Source organism: Phodopus roborovskii, unplaced genomic scaffold, assembly GCF_943737965.1.
Source record: "Phodopus roborovskii unplaced genomic scaffold, PHOROB, whole genome shotgun sequence".
NCBI classification, from domain to species: domain Eukaryota; kingdom Metazoa; phylum Chordata; class Mammalia; order Rodentia; family Cricetidae; genus Phodopus; species Phodopus roborovskii.
The window spans coordinates 2,045,180-2,067,966 of NW_026126407.1; the positions used below are offsets into that span (position 1 = coordinate 2,045,180).

The following is a 22,787-nucleotide window of genomic DNA, read 5'->3' on the forward strand; positions in this document are numbered from 1 at the left end:
TTATGTCAAATTAGACTTTTATTAGTTGGCTTGCCTTCCCAAGCCTGTGTCAGGAACAAAACCACACTTCCCAGCCAGCTGTGTGTGACTTGGTCCATCGAGAAAGGGTCCTAGAAGTCACAGCCATCCACCCAGTCGCTGAGGTCCCTGCCCTGGCAGTGATGCCTCCAGGCCTCCCTGGAGTTAGAAAACAAGGAGGGAAAGAACCAATGTTAGCAACCAGGTGATGGTGGTGCTCACCTTTAGTTCTAGGACTCAGGCAGGTAGATATCTGTGAGTTTGAGGCCAGCCTGGACACCCATGGCTACATAAAGAAACCTGTCTGTAAAAAACAAAAATCCACATCAGCTTCAGCCCTTGGTCCTGTTCAGAGAGCAGGAAAAGTACAGGGCTCTAAACTGAAGAGAAACAAGGTTGCTAAGAGGGAGGCTAAAGAGGGGCTGAGAGGATGGGAAGCAACAAATAAGCCAAGATAACCTAGGGGAGATGTTTTTTAAGGAAGAGACTGGCTGTTAAAAGTAAATATCTAGCTGCCTCATTTTACCATTGAAGATACAAATTAGCATGCTCAAGCTTGCCCATGTTCTCTTCAAAGGATTAGAAACAAGAATCTGGAGGCTAGGTGCAAAGCTTCTTTCCTACCACCAAGTGCTTCTGGGGTCAGTGAGACCACCTTACATGTTTATAGCCCTTCATAGTTTACATGCCACCATACCCTTCACTCACTTATAACGACTTCCTAGCTGTCCCCAACTGGCCTATTACTGGGTTGGTGTTTTCTCCCCTATTTTCCTAATGGAAAACTCAGGATGTGATGTAAACTTACCCACCCAGGGTACATGGTAGCATGCACACTCTGCATGTCTTGGTTGCCAATCTAGCTCTTACCATGGTTGACTGCTATACTCTGTGTGTGTGTGTGTGTGTGTGTGTGTGTGTGTGTGTGTGTGTGTGTATGTTAGGCTACATGTCAACCTTGAGTATCTTTTCTCAGGAAATGTCCACCCACCTTTGTTTTACACAGGGTCTCTCACTGAACCTGGAGCTTACCAATTAAGCTGGTCTGGTTGGCCAGCAAGCCTTAGAAATCTATCACTACCTGCCTAGTGCTAAGATCAAATGTCAAATGCCTAGCCTTTAAGTATATGTTCTGGGGACCAAACTCAGGTTTTCACTCTTGCATGACAAGCAGTTCTCATGGACTTAACTGTCTCCTCAGTCCCATCACAGCAGACATCTGATAACTTGACGAAGATAAGCAAGAACATAGTGTCCTGGGATCCAAGGTACTCAGGAATCCCAAAGTCTAAAAACTAGTGTCCTTTCTCTGTCAATGTTAAAGAGCCTAATGACTACTGGAAAGATTTCTAAATAACTGTCAACCAAGAGAGGTTGACTGTCTATTGTACTAGACTTAAAATACTCCAGGACAAAGGTGGGTCTCAGCTGTCTCTGAAGCTCAGCAACTGCCTGGGCCTCGCTACCTGCATCCCCAGTGCATGGGAGTGGACAGGAGTGGACAGCACTGAACCTACGGGGCCTACTTCCTCCAGTTAGCATCAGACTCTCAAAAGTCATCCATGCCAGGAGTTCACTCCAAGTATATAACAGAGATGAGATGTTCTTTGGTTTCACCTATTAGGACCAGGTCTTCCACTCCATAGTATGGGTGCCAAGGCTACAAGCTCTTAGAATAGTACCTGAGCTGTCCTTGTCCCTTCCTGGTTTTATAAACACACTGTGTCCTAAAGAGTTGGCCTTACCCCTAACTCCTGAGGTTTCAACTATTCTCAGACCACAAAGCAGTGTCCTTTTCAAGTAATGTTTCTGGAATATCTCATGATTCAGTTATTTTTACCTCTTCTCTTTTTCTTAGACCACATTTCACCTACCCATGAACCCCTTTCCACCCCTTATGTCTAATCTCTTTTGTATCAACTACTGGTGCACCTATCCCTCTCCAGAACCTGTCTCACCCAGACTCTTGCAAGACCTTCCAACAGACCATCCCTTCCCCCCAAATCCTACCCCCTCTTTACTCTCTCCTCCTCCCTTCTGCTCTAAGGTCTCCTAAACTTCCTTCTCCAACTTTATCAGCTGCTATATCTGTCCATGCTCTCAGTGTTCCAAGCCCCTGGAGTGGTTCACCTTTCCTAGATTCTTCACTGCCCTGCTGGTTTTCCCTCATAAGCATGAATGGAATGGAGGCTGGAGATTCAGTGGAAAACCCCCATCAAAAGAGATTGTGCAATCGTGCAGGATCTGACCCAGGTGCTTCTGTGAACCAGCCATCTAGGTCAGAGCTCAATGTGATGCTCTTGGTTGTGAGAAGACTTCAAAGGCCATATTTCTGTAAGTAGGTATGGAAAAACAAAAACAAAAACTGGAAGAGGAAGGTTCCAGAGCCCTATGCATGATCCAAGCAAAGAACTTTATTTATCATCTATTTATACCTTAGGCTTTTCAATAAAATTTGATAAAATGTGATTGCCGATGTTATCCTCCCTGATTGTGTCATCTGTAATTATCTGGACTCTCATAATCCCCAACACTGGTTGTAAGGTTGGTTCTTGAAGCCAAGGAAATGTGTTGCCAAGGACAAAGTGGATACTCAGGAAGGCCAGTTCCCTGATGCTACCCTCTGGTCCTGGTCACAGCTCCCACAAATCCAGTGGGAGTTACTCACCAGTAGCCCAGACCCTGGGGCTCTTGAACTATCTTCATGACACAGATGATAGAATCCTTGAGGTCATCACTCAACAAATCTGGGGTGGGAGGAACAGAGAATGAAGTAACAGAGAACAGGGTGCTCTCTCTCTCCCCCCCCTATCTCACACACACACACCACTCCTCCATCTCTGGAAACAGATGTTACTGTACCTCTTCCCCCACACACACAATTTTCCCTCCATCCCTGTAACTCTAAGACCATCTCTCAGCCTAGACCCCAAACTAGACTCACAGAAGATCTTCCATCACCACTTTCCCCTTATCAATCTCCCTGGGGATCCCCACCCAGAGACAAAGACAGAGGAAGAAAACTGAAATACAAAAAAGAGGCAAGCCTACCGGTACAGTATATCCGGCAAATGTTGGGGCCATTTGGGGTGAGATTCTTGCACCACTTCCGGCTGCTGATCTGGAAGATGCCATTGTTGGTGCTTCCATCAGCTTCATGGTCCACAGCAGCTGTATTGAAGCCACTTGTGTAGTAACCAAGGCAGACCCCTACGAGGGGCAGACACAGGCTTTGAGGTCAGGTGGTTGGGCTACCACAGACCAAAATGCTCACAGATAAAGTCTTAGACACTGGCTCCCTCTACCCCAAGGGCACAACAACAGGTGTTCTCCCATCTGCTTTGCAGATGGATCAATCTAGGGTCAGAGGTCAAAGTGACTTCCCTGAGATTACATACAGTAATCTCAAAGCAAGGGTCAGGACTGGACATCTGCCTTCCTGCCTTAGGATGTCAGCCTTCCCACTTTAACATTATTCAGTGTATAGAAAGGCTTGTAACATTTGTTGAATGGCTTTCCAAGAGCTAAACATTTAGAGGCAAGATTAGGAAGCCACAAGCAGGCTCTGTGAAGGAGGCTAGGACTAGAGACAAAATGAAGAATACTTAACAATCTCCTGCCCCTACAATACTTGGTGTTATTGGCTTGCTCAGTTTGCCATCTAAGTTTCAGCAGGCATGTTTGATCCTCATGGCCAACATGAAGTATAACCTACTAAGCTGCTGGCTCCTTTGACTTCCCGGCTGGTGGCAGGGATAGTTCTAATCTGGTTGCCTGTTACCTGCCCAATATGTGGTTAACTCAGGAGATGAGCTATCCACCTATTGTCTCATTGGCTTCTGGTTTTACAAAGAAGAATTAAGCTCAAAAAGCCTCTAAGGCCCTTGAATGTGTAGGAGGAAAGACGGGAGTGAGTGAAGGGGGAAGGGTTCTCACAGTCAGCCAGGTTATATCCACGGTAGCCATCCAGACCGAAGTCATGCAGCACTTTGGCCAGCTCACAGCGACTGAAGACCTTGGCCTTACTGGAGGCAAGCAGGCAGCTGAGCAGATAGGCCAGGGCCAGCCAAGTGATCCCAGATGGGCACAGCTGTCTTCTGGGAGCCCGGATTCTAGCTTCCATGCGGTGGAAGATACAGAGGGCTGAACTTTGGGATGGCAGACAGTTCACCAGCCCTGGCCAAGGGTCCAGACTGCTGCCCCTTGGAAGATGAAAAGAAAGACAGGGCCTGAGTGCACCCTGGGAAATTAGAGAAGGGGTGGACAGAAGGCTCCATCCATGATGGGACATCAGACATGTTTCTGAAGCCTTGGAAAACGTACCCGAAGCCCCACTCCAGGGGGGGTCTCTCTCCCAGCCCCCTGGCTTCTATCTGCCAGCCTTAATGAATCAAGGTTCCTCAGGCCACAGCATGGAGCTCTCTCAGGTGGGAGGCACTCCTTCCACACACAGATCCCAAGCAGTGCTGAAGTCTCCATCTTCACCATCTCTTCTATATCCTCACCTTGCAAAGGCTCCCTGAAGCTCACCCGTCCCTTTTGCTCTACTCTCTGTCACTTGGCTCTGTGGGCAGATTCCCATGTGATGGGGACATCAGCCACTGCTGATGCTTAGCCTCATGGTTCCTTCACCTCTTCAAGCCTGCTGGCCTTCAACACCACTGTCTTTGCCACTTCATGGCCTTGCTAACTCCTCATCTCGTCACCAGTTCTCACTTGCCTATCTCTGTAGCCTTCTGCTCAAATCTCTCCCTGACCATACCACCAAACACATCTACCCATTGCTCCCGAAGTCTGCCCACAATCTCCTCTCCACCATCACAAAGTCAAAATAATCTCCAGTATGCGTGTCCTTTGTGTGATATTAAGATGGAAGGTGTGGGGGCTGGAGAGACGGCACAGCAGTTAAGGAGCATGCAGTGCTCTTGCAGAGGTTCTGAATTGAGTTCCCAGCATCCATATCAAGAAACACACAATCAATCACCTGTAACCCCAGCTCCAGAGTATCTGATGCCCTCCAGAAGCCGCCACAGGCACCAGGACTCATTCACACATAGACACACACACACACACACACACACACACACACACACACACACACAATTTAAAATGTTTGAATCTTTTAAAAAAGGAAATGGAATGGGAATACTAGGGTAGAAGGTTTAACCTGGGGTGGGAAAACAGGGACGTGGGAGAAAAGAGGAGGATCAACCCAAACTAAGTCTATATAAAAATGTCATAAGGGAACTTGCTGTTTTATATGCTCACTGTGCACATTGAAATAAAACATGAGTATTCATTTTGTCTAACCTCCCATACTGAACATTGAGGATGACAAAGTGATCAAGGACATAGCTTCACACACCTTTGTTCCTTCCTATATCTTACGGTCAGGACACCCTCCAAGCCTCTTTTTCTTCATCTATAAATTGGGGGGGGGAGGGTTAATACTTGCCTCAGAAGATGGTTGAAAGAGTAAAAGATAAAATGAGTGTAAAGATATTGGCTCTTTGCATTAAGAATAGACTTGCTATTGTTTCCGTCGTGAACTAGCATCTATGCAGATACTTAGCTTTGGTCATCTTTCCCTCTGCTCCCTCAAAAGGGCTTCAAGCCCCCCATTACTACCCTTGAATACCCCCTTCTCAGCTTCCAGATCATCTCACCCCTTACTGCACCAAGAAAAGTACTTTTTTTCTCTTCCTGACTCAGCCCCCTCCCACCTTCAAACACTTCCCAAAGTCTGTCACCAGTCCTCTGTTCTCAGGACAGGACCTCCATGCCTGGAAAATTTTGCCCTCAAAGATACGAAGAGGCAACCACTAGATCATTATTCTTGGTCAGTGTTAGGACATCAGACTGACTACCTGGCTTGGGTTCCTAGGAAAATGCCAATTTCTGAATGTTAATCCCGATCTTCATGAATATTCCTGTCTCCCAGAATTCTCATAATAGGCATCTGGAGATGTTTGCCTGTCTCCTCTCTGGGCCACTGGCTTTCCATGTGACAGGCTTCCCAACCAGGGTTCACTAGCCCATCCACCACGGCCCTCTTGCCTCTGAGCTCTATTCTTCCCTTCACAGCCATGAGTCAGGCATGCCTTCTCTCCCAGCTTCCGTGAACTTCATCTCTGTCTGCTCCTCCTCACTCCATGCAGATGCCCAGGGTTAGGGCCCCAGCTTCTAAAATGTCTTCGCTTGCTTCTCATCCTTGTCTGCACCGGTCTCGCTTTTCTGCTCTTCTCATCCAAATTTCTGAGAGAAAATTTACCACTGTCTCCCTGTTCCTTTATCTTGTCTTCTTTTCTTTTTGTTTTTCTTACTTTTCTCTTTCCTAGCATTAGAGATCAGACCCAAGGTTTTTCACATGCTGAGGAAGACCCCACCACTGTCCTACATCACCAGTCCCTTGGTCTTCCACATCCATTTTATTTTGAAACAAGATCTTTCCAGTTGCCTAGGCTGACTTTCAACATAATCTTCCAGCCTTGGCCTCATGAGTTGTTAGGATTATAGGTGTGCACCAATTCTCTCTTCTCTCCTTGTTTGCTAATCTGGATTCATAAAGTTTCTCCACCCGCCTAGCTCACCTTACAGAAGCCCTCAGGGACATTTCACCTGCCAGTCCTTCCCTGTTGAAATCACAGTTCCACATGTTTCCACGATGTTCCCTTCATCCAGGCTTCCTGTTCCTACAATGCTGAGATATTTTCTAGTCTTCTCTACCTTAAGCCCTTCTCTCTTCTACATCAGGAAGGCCTAGGTCACTCCTGCTGTGACATCAGCTGCAGGATCCTGGCATCTCTTCCAAGAATTGAGAAGGAGCTAACCCCTGAATACCTCTTGTCAATACCCCAGTCACTTCAAACTAAACTCATCAAAGAGATAATGTTCGTCCAAAATTCTGCCCTTCTTCTTTCTGTCTTCTGCCCCAATCACAGAGCACCTGATTCCCCAAATATACTAGAAACATGGATGCTATCCTTTACTTCTCCAACCTATGCCCTTCATCTACCCAGAGGCAATCAATGCCAGTGCCCTATCGACCCTTCCCTTCAAGAGTTCTATCTTTCCATAAGTTCAAACCATCACCCCGCCTTCCCTCATGTCTTCCAGACTCTCCTGCACATATCACACATGGCAGAATTAATTGAAATGCAAAGCCTGGTCATGCAGCACTCTTTAATGGCTCCATCACTGCTCCTAACATGGTCCAGAGGACCCTCCATGACCCAGTAAAGCCAGCCCATCCCTCACTCACACCTCCCGTTCTGGTGATACTGAATTGTTCACTCTTCTAGTGATGCCTGCTGTCAAACACTTTGGCTATCTCTTTGCACAGATAGCTCCTATTAATGTCCCAAGGATGAGCCACATCCGAGCTGAGTCCCAAGTCAGGCCTTCCTGGTGGAGACCATCTCCCCAGACAAGTAGAGTAACTATCTCCATACTGGATTATAATGTATGTCAGCTGCCTCCTCCAAGGTGAACTTCCACAGAACAATAGCCTAGTCTTATTTATCTTCATAGCTACAAAGGCAAGCTGCTTGTGTGGAGTGGCTGTTCAATGGACACTTCGTAAACTCGAGTACACTGAAGTCATGGTCATAGAGTGTGAGCCCCTCTCAAAGTACAGGCAGGGAGATAATTATTACATTTGCTGAGTCCTTCATCTCTGCAGGGCCAGGTGTTTTGTGAGTATTTTTTTCACTTAATCTCATCTAATCCTCTTAACCATTCAAAGAGGTGGGATTAATATCCTCAATATATAGATGAGGAAACCAAGTTCCCTGCTACCCAGTGAGTGTTTGTGATTTTATAGTCTTTTTCACAGTAAAGTGGCTTCAAGATAAGTTTATCCAGAGCAGTTCACAGCAGGTCCACGGGTTTAAGGAGGTGGACCTGGTGGTAATTCATAGACCAGAGACCTGCCCGCAAAAGCTCATATTCATATTCTCCTCCCCTCCCTTCCTCCTCCCCTCCCTTCCTCCTTCCCTCCCCACCTCCTTCTCCATCTCTCTTTTCACTCCCCACCTCTTTCTGACCAGTCTCTGTCTTGGAACAGGATCCCTCCTTCCCTCCTTCCTTCCATCCCTCCCTAATCTCTGATCACCATCTTCCTGTTCCCAAGCCCCTCTAGCTAACACCACCAGGACTCAGGGAGAGGGGCTCAGAGATCAGCAGTCCTCCCTACCAGAGCTGAAACCTTGGTGACAATGACAGCAGTGGCTATGGCTCAAATTCCTGCTTCAGCTCAAACACCGCTTGCAATCCTGCCAGTGTCCCAGCACCAGGCACTAAGAGAACAATAGAGAAAGCAGACTCCAGATTGCCCTAGGGCCTTCTAGAACTTCCTGGCTCTGTGAGCTCATCTTCTAGAACATACTTCACTCACAGAACTTCGACGGGATCATCTGTGCCCTTCAGTTTCAAGGTCCAGTGGTATTTTAGAGGCATCTATTTCTCTGTTTTGTTTTTGTTTTCAGTCAGGGTCTCATGTAGTTCAGTCTAACCTCAAATTCACTATCCAGCCAAGGATGACTTTGAACTTGTGACCTTTTTGCCCCTAGTCCCCAAGTGTCACCATGCCAATTTTATGTCACATTTGGGGATAAAACCCAGAACCTCAGGCGTGGTAGGTAAACACTACACTACCTTCCCTGCCCAGGTTAGAGGTACACAATCACAACCCTTCCCAGCTGCTTCTGTTTGCTCACTCTCTCATGCACGCGCACACACACACACACACACACACACACACACACACACACACACACACAGTGCACACACAGTGCACATACGGAGTAACGGAGTACTTCAAGGCATGAGTCTGTCCTTCAACAGAAATGACTTCCCAGATACAGCTGTGAGTATCCTGCCCCTGAACTCCCTTAAAAACAAATCACTCTTGACTGGGTAAAGTGGCACACACCTTTGATCCTAGCACGTAGGAGGAATAAGCAGGCAGATCTCTGTAAGTTCTAGGCCAGTCTATTTAGTGAATTCCAGGACAGTCAGAGTGAGATCCTGTCTGGAAAATTTTAAAAAGAATCTTCCTTCATGTTGAGCCACACATCACCTCCCTCCTCCATCTAGATGACAAGTGTTCAGTGTACCTAGGCCCAGGGCCAAAGGTACACTATTGTCCCTAAAGCCTGAGGAGTAGAGAACTGAAACACAACAGCTTGTGACACCCATGGGAGCACCTGCCTGCAGAGCATCAACAAACTGCTTCTATAGCACGGGGCTTCAGGCCTGAGCTCCTACACAGGTAGCAGTGCCAGCAGATGAGACTGGAGGAAACAGCTTAAGACTTCTCTTTCCTCAATCCCAAGTGGAGCTGATAATCCCTACCTAGCATGGTATTAGGAAAGCTTAATGAGTGTTTATAAAGGGCTTAGGACTCAGGGCTGATAGCTCAGTAGATACTAGCAATCACCATGACAAGCACAGCAGAGTCCCAAGGGTGTCTCTTTGAACTATTTATCTCATCTCATCTGGGTCCAGCCCAGAACAAGTGTGTGAGCACTGAACTTGTCATCACTAGGGCCAGTGGGGTTTGGGTTTTTTGTTTGTTTGTTTTTTTGTACTTTATGTGTAGGGGTGTTTTGCTGCCACGTATGTTTGTTCACCACCTGTGTAAAATGCTCACAAAGGCCAGAAGACGGGGTTGGATCTCCTGGAGTGGACTTACAGTTGTGAGTCGACCTGTGGGAGCTGGGAATGGAACCCTGGTCCTCTGGAAGAGCAGCCAGTGCTCTTAACCATTGAGCCACCTCCCCAGTCCCACCAATGCTTTGGGTTTTTTCAAATTATGATAGATGATGACAGATAGATGCCTAGCTACACAGACAAATAGACATATATCTCAAAATAAACACAGTAGCTAAGTTGTAATGACAAATTAAATATACTTAGATTTTAAATAATGTTTTAGTTTTTTGAAATTAAAACAGTTTCATCACTTTCTTCTTACCTTTCCTCCCTCCAACCCCTCCTAGCTATTCCCCCTTGCACTCTCTCAATTCATGCTTTTTATTTAATTGTGTATATTATATTCCTAAATATTTAAATATTTAGATACGCTCGCACAATCCATAAGTCAAGATTTTTTAAAAGGCTATGAGAATACTTAAAACAGGAAATCTGTCCCCTTAAAATTTTAAGTGTACAATCATCAGCATTGCTTTACAGTACAAACTTACACAGTCAACCGCTACACACATACACACACGCATATATATATATATGTTTTTCAAGAGAGGGTTTCTCTGTAGTTTTGGAGCCTATCCTGAAAACTAGCTCTTGTAGACCAGGCTGGCCTCATACTCGCAGAGATCCACCTGCTTCTGCCTCCCGAGTGTTGGGATCAAAGGCATGTGCCACCACCGCCCAGCTTTTGACTGAATCTTAATGCCCATGAATTGTTAACTCCCAATTTGCCCCTCATCTGGCCCTGGTGCCCACTATTCCACTCTTGGACTCTATAAGCTTGATTCCTCTAAGTGCCTCACGTGTGTGGACTGGCTATCTCCACTAACATAGTAACACAAGCATGCCACTGTGTGTTCTCATTTTCCCACATCATCTATGCTGGTTTGTTCTTGTACAACAAGCCTGATATGGAAGAGGTCCCATTGTGGTCCTACCTTGCGCTTCCCTGATAACTAGTGACAATGGACATTTTTTCTTTCAGATACATAAATGTCTAATTGGACAAGTATTTTTTTTACATGTTTACCAGATGAGTCTACAAGGCATCCAGGCTTGAACATTTATTCAGCATAAAAAGCTCAGAACTTAAGTTCAAAACCTTAAAACCTATGGCTGGGGAGATGGTTTGGTGGTTTAAAATGCTTATCCGGAAGCATGTGGATCTGAGTTCAAATCCCCAGCACTCACATAAGAGCCAGACATTGGCAAAGGGATCTATAACCCCCCAGTACTCCTAAAGGTTGATTGGAGGTAGGACCAGAGAATTCCCAGATGCTTGAAGGCCAGATAGCCTGTTGCAGGTGGTGAAAAGGCACCAAAGGACCCTGTCTCAACCCTGAGAGGTTGTCCTTTGACCTCCACATGCACACATGTACACACACACACACACACACACACACACACACACACACACACACAAACACCTTAAAAACCTAGAGCAATGAAAAGTGACTTCAATGCCATGTTCTTCCCCAGACCAGTTGGCTGGTTGTGATAAATTAACCTGTTTCCTCATCAGGAAAGTGGAGACATTACCCTGTCCTGGCCATCAACATCCTGACAACACTGCCTGCTACAGTCACATACCTCATCTCCCCAGACCTTATTTCCCTCCTCTACAGAATGTAAATGATCATCTTCCCTCCCTGCCAGGGTGGGCAAAGGATGAAGACACCCACCAACTTGCATCAATACATCTTAGCTGTCATTTTATTGTCTGGCCCTTGGTGGTGATTCTGTCTGCCTGAGTTTTGTTTCGGTTGGTTTTTTTCTAGATTTTACTGCATTGGCTGTCCGCTTTTACTATTTCAACGCTTCTTTTTATTGAGTATTCTTTCAACTTATTTTATTTTATGATATGTTTTGTTATTTCCCTATTGACTTTCACTTGTAAACGGGGTGGGAAGCAACAGCAGCTCAATTGGGGCAGTTATGAGGGCAAACTGGGCCTGACTGTGGGCTCAGTGGCTCTTTTTTTCTCTATTCAGCCCTTTGCCAGTCTTTCCTGGTTCAGCAGTGCAAGTCCATAGCCTTGACCACAGCCTAACAGAGAGCATCCACCAACTTACTCCAAGTTCACCTTCTTCTTACCACACCTTCCTGACCTTGATACATGATACTGACTCCTGCACCCCACCTGCGGGCCAGTGGCATCCAAATAACTGTGGATGGGGCCCAAGCCACCAGTGTTTGATGCCCCTGGGTCATTTGCAAGTTTCTCCTGGGCTAAGAACCACTGTTGCCATCACAGTGGTTCTTACAGTACCTTACACACTATTGTATTATTTTGTATTATGTGTCAAGGCCTGTCTGTCTGTCTATCCCCATTTAGCTTCTGGTTCTCTTCAAAGCACCTCAGATGCTCAACTTATTCTCTTCAACCTTGCCATCTACCACAGTCTTGTCAGTGCCTTGCACCATCATCCAATCAGATCAACAGATGTTTAATGTGTCTCTCATTGCTGTTTCCCTGGTGTCAAGAATAAAAATAAAAAAAAAAAAAACTTCTAGGGGGAATTTTAAAAAGAAGGAAAGAAAGAGGAAGGAAAGAAAGAGGGAAGGAAGAAGGAGGGAGGGAGAAAGGAAGGAGAAAGAAGGAAGGAAGGAAGGAGATTACTCAATTGATTTAAAAGATTTATCTCAAGGAACTCCATCAGAAGAATTCTAAAGCTGGCCCAGAGTGAGCTATGTGGACCACGGAGAAATTGAACCCTCCTCAGATCACACACAAGGAGAGCCTGGAGCTCAAAGATAAAGACCCACAGCCAATCTACTCCAAACTGGCTGCAGTTGGACCCAGTTTGAGAAGAGAATGGGCCTCTTCTCTCTGAGCTGCCACCTGTTCTCATCAGTGATTTTGTTCTCTGGTCAGAGTCATATGACGTTGAGGTACGCAGAGCTAAGTCACTTATCCTGCTGTAAGCGCACAGCTTGTCATGACTGCAGCCATCTTGCTTGTAACTGCTGTTGTATCCCCCAGATGACTTATGCACACAACCCAAATCCTATGGGACAAATTGAAATTATCGTCCACAGGTATTGTGTTGGCTGCTGAGGCCTGAACCATTTCTTCACCAATACATGATATGTTGGTAGTGTTTGTGCGTATTTGTGTGTGTGTGTGTGTGTGCACAGTGTGCATATGTGTGTCCTATGCATGTTCATGTGTTTGAAATTAGATACATACATGTCAGTGCACATGTGGCAGAGAACAATCTTGAGTTTCAGCCCTCACTTTCCACCTTGTTTAAGATTGTCTCAAGTGTGTGTGTGTGTGTGTGTGTGTGTGTGTGTGTGTGTGTGTGTGTGTGTTTCCAGTGTTCATGCTGCACCAAGTAGCCCTTGAGCTTTGGTTAGTCTCCTGTCTCCATATCCAGTTTCACAGTAGCAGCTTAGGGAATTGCATCCAACTTGTACCTGGGTTCTGGGGATTTGAACTCTGATCTTCATGCTTTATCTCTCCAGCCCCTGGACAGGTTCATAGTTTTGAGACCATCTTAGTACATATCCATTGGCTATGATCTACTGTTGCTGTTGCTTACCTGCTAAATCTCCCCCTGCCATTTTGAGGTGCAGGACTCCTCCTGACTTGCTACTGACAAGATACACTTTGTGGAGGACAAGCTGATTGTCAATTTGTTGGATTTGGAATTAGCTAACAAACACGCCTCTGAGTGGATCTGTTTTCAAGGCATTCCCAGGACAGAAAAGGGGAAAGACCCTTCCCCAGAGTACGTGGCTCCTTCCCACGTGTCTCGGGAGGGTGTTACAGGTAAGATGTACATTCATGTCAGGAAACCAGGTAAGGCATATGAGCCTCCAAAGCCTGGCTGTCCCCAAGCAAAAGAGAATTCCTTCTTTCTTCCTTCAAAAATTACACATAGGCTCTTTTTCCTCCTTTTGGATTCAAACTGAGTATCTGACCCTATGAGGTCTCTATTACCAGTCTTCAGATGGAAGATATACACCCAGACTCTGTGGATCCTCAGGACTTCAGACTCAAAGTAGAACTAAGACATTAGCTGCCCTGGGTCTCCCCCTTAAGAACTTAGCCTGTACATCATGAGACTTGCTGTCTCCATGAGTTAGCAAGCCAGTTCCATTTGCCACATTAATCTTTCCCTCTCTATAGATAGACAGATTAGATAGATGAATGGATAAATAGATGGGTGATAGATGGATAGATAGATAGATATAGGTAATATATGATTAGAAGATAGATATAGATGATAGATTAGATAGATAAGTGATGATAGATGAGAGAATATAAGTTAAATAATAGATGGATAGAAAATAGATAAGTATAGATAGATGATAGCATCTATAGATATGTGTATATATGATAACTGTATATAAAATAGATAGATACTTCTTATTGGTACTAGATCCCTGAAGATCCCTGACACATAAAGTGTCATACACAGTACCTGGCACTATGCTAAAAAAAAAAATAGCTTTTCATGATTGTGATTAGATGCAGGGGTGGGGAGTGGGGGCTGCAAGAAACCATATTCTGAAGAACTCCCCTCATCAGAAAAGACTGTGGGCGTGGCCTGAAGGTTTGCAAAGTGACAGCACAAGCTCTAAAAAGCATAAGATGTCAGATAAACAGAGCATTGCTCTCTTCATCCTCGACTGGGACTTGCATTGTGGGGATTTTCTTTTGAGGAAACTTATAGAGAGAAAAGAAAGGGGAAATCAGTAATCTTAGGGAAGAGTTCAGCCATCCATTTCCAGTTCCCCAATCCCACCCTGAGCTCAGCTCCCCCCAAGTGATGCTGAGTTGGTAAGGAGTAAGGCATGATGTAACCAAGGAAAGCTGTGTGTGTTGGTAATTGTGTCTCCTAATGGTCAAGGTCAAGGTGGCCTTTGTAATTAAATATCCTTGAAGTTGAAGATAGGTTGTTCCCACTATAGCATAAGGTGCCAGGGGACTTTCTCAACCTGTATCAACAAAAGACCCTGACTTCATTATCAAATGTATTGTGGATCTTTTACATCCCACAGGGGATTTTCCAGAGCATCATGAGAAGAAATATTTTTCAAAAGAGATCTGGCCCACCGTGACTTGGGAGGAAAAGGGGGTCATATTACCCTGTGAATATGGTACCCACTTCCTCAACAGTCATAACAACTTCTTGAAATTTCATAATACAAAACCCAACTTGGCTGCTTTCCTCCTCTCCAGGACACAGCACCTTCCAACCTGTCTCCAGTGTACATGCTTTGCTCTGCTAAATAAATTTCTGCCTAAACTGTTTCTCCAGATTAAGTTCTTTCCTTTGAGAAGATGACAACATGCACACACGCGCACACACACACACACACACACACACACACACACACACACAGTCAAAGATGGTTCACTGTGTCTTCTTCCAACACTTTGGTATACTATGACATTATATCTGGACCATTAGTCCCTACATCAGAGGGTTCTTCCTAAATGACATGGATGAATATATCATTCCTCTCCTGTTTTTTTTTTTTTCCATTTTGTTTTTCAGACAGGATCTCACATAGCTAAGACAATCTGTGAAGTGTTTTGATATCCCAAAATGATGTTGAACTTCTGCTCCTCCTACTTCCCCCTCCCAAGTGGTATTACAGGCATGTGCCACTATTTCTGGTTTATATGGTGCTAGGGATCCAGGAATCATGCATGCTAAGCAAACACTATCGGCTGAGCCAAACCCCCCCCCCCATTTTCAAACTTTAAATAGATCTCATCACTCATCACAGGGCTGCTGACCCAGCCCAGGTGGTCTTGGATAATCTATCTCTCTCCCTACACCTTCCCCATCCCCATCTCATCCCCTGAGCTCTGGAAGTCCAAATTATTGCCTTGTCCCCAAAGTGATCTTTCCTCACTGGGTACCAAATCATTCCCATTCAGTCAAAATCAGCCAGTGTTACAAAGTTTGCAGAGAGGGTTAATTCACTGCCCTCTCTCCTTAACCCCCCAAATCTAGTTCCTTGTGTCTCTATTTTAGCTTATCCCTACTCAACAGTTACCACCTTGTGCTACAATCTGTGCTGTACCGGCTGTCTGTCTGTGCACCATCCAAGAGCAAGGATGGTGTTAAGTTCATTTCCTTGACTTATTAATGGATGAAGCACACTGAAGATACTGAAAAGAGGTTAAGTGATTGCATTTAAACACACAAGTCTCAGGAGTGTGTGACTACAGAGTGATGAGACGGAAGACTTTTGCTGCGATGGATCTGTGGCTTGATGGAATTGTTGGGCAAATGCACTGTAGTAAAGTCAGTGACCTGATTCTGCTATTCCAGTGTGGCCATGTAATATTTCCCATTTCAGGAAACTGAGTGAAGGAAACATGGCATCCCCAATAGTTTTTCAACTTCCTGTGTCAATAGCTATTGGGAAATAAAAGCTTTCTTATAAAAGAAAAACACACGGCTAATTTAGTTGTTCTAAGGGCCTGTCAGCCCCAGAACTGTTCACAACTTAATATCATAATCTGAACAGTTGACTAGCTGGAAGGCAAATAATGTCAGCAGAAACAGAACCCAAGTTGTTTGAACATTGCTTGCTTTTGAATCAAGTTCCTGATCTAAAGAACTTTATACCATCACCTCAGTGATTCCTTAGAGCCCCGTGAATCAGGACAAATTAGGACCCGCGAATCGGGGTCCATACTGTTATGGGAGCTAAACAAGATCAACTACACAAAATTAACTTTGAAAACGCTGTAAGAGAAGCATATAGCTCCACTTCCACTGTCTGGCTAGCTAGGACATGGCTGTGTGAATAGGAGAAATCAGGCTGGCTGATCTACCACTCAGTACTCCGGTGACCTGCACATCTGAGTGTGTGCCCTTAGTGACTCGGAAGCCCTGAACAGCTTGGGGTGCTGAAGAGTGAGGCTTTGAGCAAACTGACACCTTCAGAAGCTGTCCTCAAACTCAGAGCCTCTCAAATCTGGTGCTTCCTAGCAACCAGAAGACTAACTGCCAACTCAATAACTTCAGGTTCCTGGGAGCCTGGAGAGCCTCGGGCCCCGAAAAGCTTATGTCACTAGCAACTGGGGGCCTTCAAGAAACATGAAGCTGTTCATAAACTGAAAACCTGAATAACCTGGGGCTTCTAAAAGCCCAAGACCTATAATAAACTGGGACTCTTAGCAACGCAGGTTTCCTAGCAACTTGGAGACTCTAATTATCAGAGCCTCATAGCAACTGGGAGTTTGTACAACCTGGAGGCCCAATGCACGCCTAACACTGGACCCAGACTCTCTCTCCCTCTAGCACTTGCTGCACACTGGACTGTGGGACTCAGTTTGATCCTAGAGATAGGACCAGAATTAGATAATGCATCCTACTATCTTGGCTGTGTGTCTGTGGCTTAACTCCTCTGGGCATCAGTTTCCCCATATAGAAGATGACAACAATAATGACATCTATATCATGAAATTGTGGTGAGCATCAAGTGGAGTTTATAAGCAGCTACCTCCATACACGTTAGAGTTTTGTTTGTTTGTTTTGTCATTTGTTTGTTTTGGTTTTTCAAGACAGGATAGCCCCAGGCTGTCTTGGAACTAGCTCTGTTGACCAGGCTGGCCTCGAACTCACAGAGATCCATCTGCCTCTGCCTCCCTAGAGCTGGGATTAAAGGTGTGTGCCACCATTGCCTAGAGTATGTTGTCTTTTCAATTGCATCTTCTCCCCTCCCAGTATGTCCCATGATCCATCAGTTCTGCTTCTGGGATAACGTTCTTGCCTTTCCCAGCTCCATTGTTGTGACCAAAGCCTGGAGTCCCTCCACCTCAATGTCAGCCCTGCCAACAGTGATCTTTCCAACAAACAAATCCTTGTGTCATTTTTTGCCTAATAATTTCCACTGACTGCTTGTTGCTATGAAGGTCAAGGTGAGATTCCAGTACGGCTCATGAACTTGTGTGGTCAGGTTCCATCTAGCCCCTATTTCCTTCCTCTATTCCTAAAGCAGATCTGAAGTAAAGGTATTTCACTTGAGTTTCACAGAGAGTGAATCTGAAGGAAGCTAGAAACGTGTCAAGAGGCATGGGCACAGTGATTTAAAGCCACACCTGATTCCCAAACCCAACCTTTTTGACTCAATTTCCAGAGACATACCATAGCTACTTAGAAAGTTCCAAAGATGAGATTCCCCCTCCCAGGTATGGGGCTTAAACAAAGGTCTCATGCATGCTAGGCAACCACTCTACCATTGAGCTACATCCCTAGCCCTCTTTTTACTTTTCGTTTATCTTGAGACAATGTCACACAAAGTTCCCAGGCTGGCCTTGAACTTGGAAACTTTCTGCCTTAGCCCATCTGCAATTTTAGTGACTTGAATTACAGGCCTGCACTAGCAGTCCCAGTTTCTAAATACTCCCTTAGTAATCTCTTCACCTCTTCTTTGGGGAGCCACAAAACATTTCATTTTGGTGGAACTTAAGGTTTGTACCACCAGGGGGCACTCTCCTAGTATTTAGGGAAAACAGTATCAGACACTAAGAGAGTACTGAGACCACGCCCATGCCTAGTGATGCTTCACTCCAACTCCATCTCACTTTGTTCAGGGTGGGCTTTAGGATAAGGGGTCAGCAACCTGCTTCCATGCCTATGTTTATTAAAAGGGTCCCATCATTAGCTTCTCAGTGGTTAAAGATCATTTTTATTTGCATCCTTTCTATCAATAAAACAAGTTAATCTGGGCTATAAAAATCTATGTGTTCCCATTCAGGATACAATAACATTGCTGTCCCTTTTCAAATTAAGATAAATATGGCCTAGGACTGAAGAGAAGACTCAGAGATTAAGAGTGTGTACTGTTCTTGCAGAAGACTCAAGTTTGGTTGCCAGCACCCACATCAAGCAGCTCACAACCACTGGTGACTTCCACTCCAAGGGGTCCAACTGGCATAAATACAGGGGTACATACACATAAATAAATATGACCCACAAATACCTTAATTTCCCTTGTTTTATTTCTCAAGTGGGGTGTGAGAAGGCTGCCCTCTACTGATATATTTCAGATAAGTATGAAGAGAAAAACATGACCTTCTAAAAATGAGGCTAAAGATCCCTAAAGGGAAAGTGAATGTCTCTAGGACCCATAGAAGTAAAAGCCTTCATAGGGCTATATGGAACTTTTCAGAACATAACTGTGTATGCTTATAATCCTCTTGTAATTAATAGGGTATATAACAGAAGCTCTCGGACACAATTCCTCACAGGCCTGAGTGCAAATTGAGGGGCAGTGAGAGCGAGTCCTCTACAGGGATATGGAAGAGAAGATAGACATGACCCACAGTGATTTCATCCCTTCAGAATTTTCTGTCTCATCTGTGAAATAATAATAATGATGTGTGCCCTTCAGAGGTCTGGCTTTCTACTGTCTGAACTCTGGCTCCTCCTGTGCACATCTCAGAGACCTGCTCTCCCTAGGCTGAGGTCATAGCTCCCAGCATAGCTCTCCTACTGTGCTCAGAGTGCGTGGGGAAGGAAGATATCCCCTTAACATCCAAAGCAATTTTCTCCCAAATTTCAAAGGAAGAGCTATGCTCCAGGTGAGTGTTTGTCAGTGGACGGCAGGGATGTGGCTTGTCTTCCCATGGGATGAGAGCAATGTCTGATGATACTTTGTATTATCACAACTTGGGGCAAGTTATTGGCACTTTGCAAGTAGCAATCAGAAATGCTGTATCCTACTATGCACTGGTCAGCCCTCACAGCAAGTAATTATTCAGTCCAGGGGTTTTAATCAGGAAACACAGTACACAGCAGCCTCAGTCTTGTACTCTCTCTGTCCCTACCTTGGCTAGGCAATCTTATTACTCTAGATCATATTTAGTGTCCTGACTTGTAGAATCAGATAGTTTGGCTCCAAGTGCCTGCCATTCTCAAAGCCTTTCTTTGCTTACAGTATTGAGTCTCCCCAATCATAACAAGTATCCCCAAGTCCATTCCCTCAACTATAAAATGGGGCTTCGTTTTCCTCTCATACTGTAGTAGGTACTTTTTAAAAGCCACACATGGTAGTTCATGTCTATAATCCCAGCACCTAGGAGGTTAAGGAAGGAAGAAGTCATGTTCAGGCTCAGCCTTGGCTACATAGCAAGACCTTGTCTCAAAATCAAAAAGCAAGAGAGAAAGAAAGGGAGAGAGAGAATGATTGTTCAATTGTAATTCACTTAAAAGCATATTAATTCACAACCCTCAGGCAGAGAAACCTGAGAAGTAGAAAATCATATTTTCTAGAACTTTTCATAAAGCAGCAATGGACTTTGGGACTTTGTGGGCCACCTAATAAAGTGATAATAAGATGGACTTAGGAATTCACATGGGTCTGCTAATGTTAATGACTCATGCTCCAGAGAATTATTTCTGTTGGAAAGGGAAAAAGAAAGAATCCACTGGAAGAATCATTTGAATAGCTCTTGCCTCTACATGGAGAATCAGAGCTTCTAGGCCAAGTCTGATCAGAGGGCAAATACTTCCTCTACCATTATTTATTAGTTGTTGATATGGATGATAGAAAGGCAGACCAAATAGAAGCCTGAAAATTTCAAGCAAGATGAGGCATTCAGTGTTTAATAAGTGTTATGGAATTCAATAAGTGTTTAAGAAGTGTTATGATCTTAAAAGTCTGAAAAGATCCCGGTCTATGTATTGCCCACTCAAACTCACCTTCATCCTTGTTTAAGATGTCCAAAAGAAATCATGAAGTACTGTCAAATTCTATTATGCTTCCATAGAAAATAAGTTTGGTAGCTTTAACTATCTCCCATTTGCACACAAACACACACACACACACACACACACACACACCATTTTGTGTACTGAAAGAAATAAAAAGCTAACCTTATATATTCAATCAAGGTATAGCATGTTTCCATCTCTCCTCCCTTCACCACACTCCCAAGAACACATCTGCCAAGAGAGGTTAGAAACAGCTCTTAACCACTTAAAGTGGGAACAGCATCTCCCTGCCCCAGAGACTTGTGAAGAAAATAGTCTTATAAAACAGTTTCTGCTCCACAGTTAAGCCAAGACCATCTTTTATTGATTAAAGGTCAACAAGAATGTAGATAAGTTAAGCTATGCAAAGACTCAACATTATGAAATGCCAAGTCCTCAGGTAACAACCCTAAAGCTCATCACTCAAAACCCCAGGAGACACAACCTGGGGGAGGGACTGGCACTAAGCCACTCTACTGGGATCTGAAATGCAGATCCGATCCAATGAAGGCACTCCTACACCAAGGGTTAGACTGTACTCCAAGCTAGCTCCATTTCAAACAATATCCTGCAAACATGCCTAGAGCTCAGGTGTATATTCCAGATGCTGGGAGCAAGGACAAAGAGACAGAGACAAGAGGGCAGATGGAATGAAGGACACAGAGGCACCCACATAAGAGAAATCAGCACCTCCATCCAAATCTCATTCTTCAAACTTAATAAAAAAAAAATCTTGTTCCTCATTCTTTGTTTCTCCAGACCAGGTGACTGTATTTACTACTGTTTTTTATCACTGGCAGAAGCCACTCTATGCAAAGGCAATGGAAAATGGAAACATTCCAGCCTCTATCTAAATACACCATCTGAACACCATGTTTGGTCTTTTAAAAAAGCTACCAGCTCCCTTTGAATCCAGGATAGGGAGACAAGAACAAGCTGGGTCAGAGGTCAGAGCAGAGCTAAGTAGGGGCAGGAGTCCAGTTCCAGGGCTGGGCCCCTGGGGAAGCAGCCACAAGGGTTAGAGGTGCTTAGTTCAAAAGGTGAAGCGAGCACAAGGGTTAAAGACAGCAAAGTCAACAAAACTGTTCCAGCTTCCAGGAGCCTGGCACAGGATGTCTAAGCAGCCAGCACTGCTAGAAAGCCTACCATATGGCAAGGAGTAGACAAGGAAGCAGGTGACCAGCCCTGGCTCCTTACTTGTCACTCTCCTTAATGTGCAGCACAGATGAGGGTCCATGGTGGGTGACTAACAAGCCTTTGGAGGACAACAGAGAACCAGGCATCCCTTGTGGACACCAATTCTCTCACCTCTTCCTTGTGTCTATCATCCTGCCTTCTAGGAATGAAAGAGACCTATCTGTGACCTCCCACCACAGTTTTTACTAAGCCACTGATCTAATCAGGTGCCAAGGGCAAAAGTCCATGCATTACTACGTTGTGATGAAGGGATGGGGATGTAGGCCAGTCAGTAGAGAGCATACATACATGCAGGAAGTCCTGGGTCAGAACCCCAGCACCTCATAAATAAGTCCAGGAAAAATGCCCCATGCCTTTAATCCAAGAACTCATGAGGTGAAGGCCAGGGGATCTGGAATTCAAGGCCAGCCTGGGCTGCATGAGACCTTGTCTCAGAAACAAAGTACATTGTAGAAGAAACCTAATGAGAAGCCTTGCCATGGACATGGAGCAGCCAGTGGGTTCTGGGTGTAACTGGCTACAGCTAGAGCAAGCAGGGCTGGCAATGGGACCTCCGGCGTTTTGTTTCTACCGCTGCCCTTGTGGCAATGGTGGAAATGGGCTGAACCCGGGACCACCCAGACATAGCAGATTGAGACTTATAAGGGATCCCATGGATAAGGGCTAGCCTCTGACCCATATTTTTTGCTTTCTCTACGTGTATGGTCATCTCAGACAACTTACAGAGGGTAGAAAAGAGTGACCATATAGGGTAACCTGTGGCTCACTTCTACAAATTGCAGCCAGGCTGTTTGCCTCAAACAAATTGCTAAGACCTTCTGAAGTCAATAGTTAGGGTTTTCATTGCTGTGAAGAGACACCACAGCAACTCTAATAAAGAAAACATCCAACATACAGTTTCAGAAGTTCAGTCTATTATCATGACAGCGAGCACGGCAACCTGCAGGCAGATGTGGTGCTGAAGTGGTACCTGAGAGTCCTACATCCTACAGGCAACAGGAAGTTGACTGACTGTCACACTGAGAAAAGCCTGAGCAAGAGACCTCAAAGTCTGCCCCCGTAGTGACACACTTTCTCCAAAAAGACCACACTTCCTAATAGTGCCACTCCTTATGAGCTTATTCAAAAGCA

At 45.0% G+C, this 22,787-nt stretch overlaps 1 protein-coding gene across 2 annotated transcripts; it reads right to left on the reverse strand.

Annotated features, from left to right (window-relative positions):
• Spaca3 (sperm acrosome associated 3) lies at positions 1-8,327 on the reverse strand. 2 transcript variants are annotated; one of them, XM_051179807.1, is made up of 5 exons: positions 8,213-8,327; positions 3,955-4,161; positions 3,070-3,228; positions 2,687-2,765; positions 1-177 (listed from the first exon to the last, which is right to left on the reverse strand). In XM_051179807.1, exons 2-5 carry the CDS (start codon positions 4,139-4,141, stop codon positions 111-113), a joined length of 492 nt encoding a protein of 163 aa, XP_051035764.1. In that variant the 5' UTR covers positions 4,142-4,161; positions 8,213-8,327; the 3' UTR covers positions 1-110. The 2 variants fall into 2 exon arrangements, with proteins under 2 accessions (XP_051035764.1, XP_051035763.1); XM_051179806.1 differs by having other exon boundaries at positions 3,955-4,220.
• Positions 8,328-22,787: the final 14,460 nt, after the last annotated feature.

Bases quoted from the DNA above. Each gene is read 5' to 3' on its own strand.
- Spaca3 (XM_051179807.1), bottom strand. From the start codon at position 4,141: ATGGAAGCTAGAATCCGGGCTCCCAGAAGACAGCTGTGCCCATCTGGG. The intron at 2,766-3,069 runs GTAGGCTTGCCT...CTCCCACCCCAG, and splicing joins TTGCCGGATATACTGTACCG to ATTTGTTGAGTGATGACCTC. The intron at 178-2,686 runs GTGAGTAACTCC...TTCTAACTCCAG, and splicing joins CCCCAGGGTCTGGGCTACTG to GGAGGCCTGGAGGCATCACT.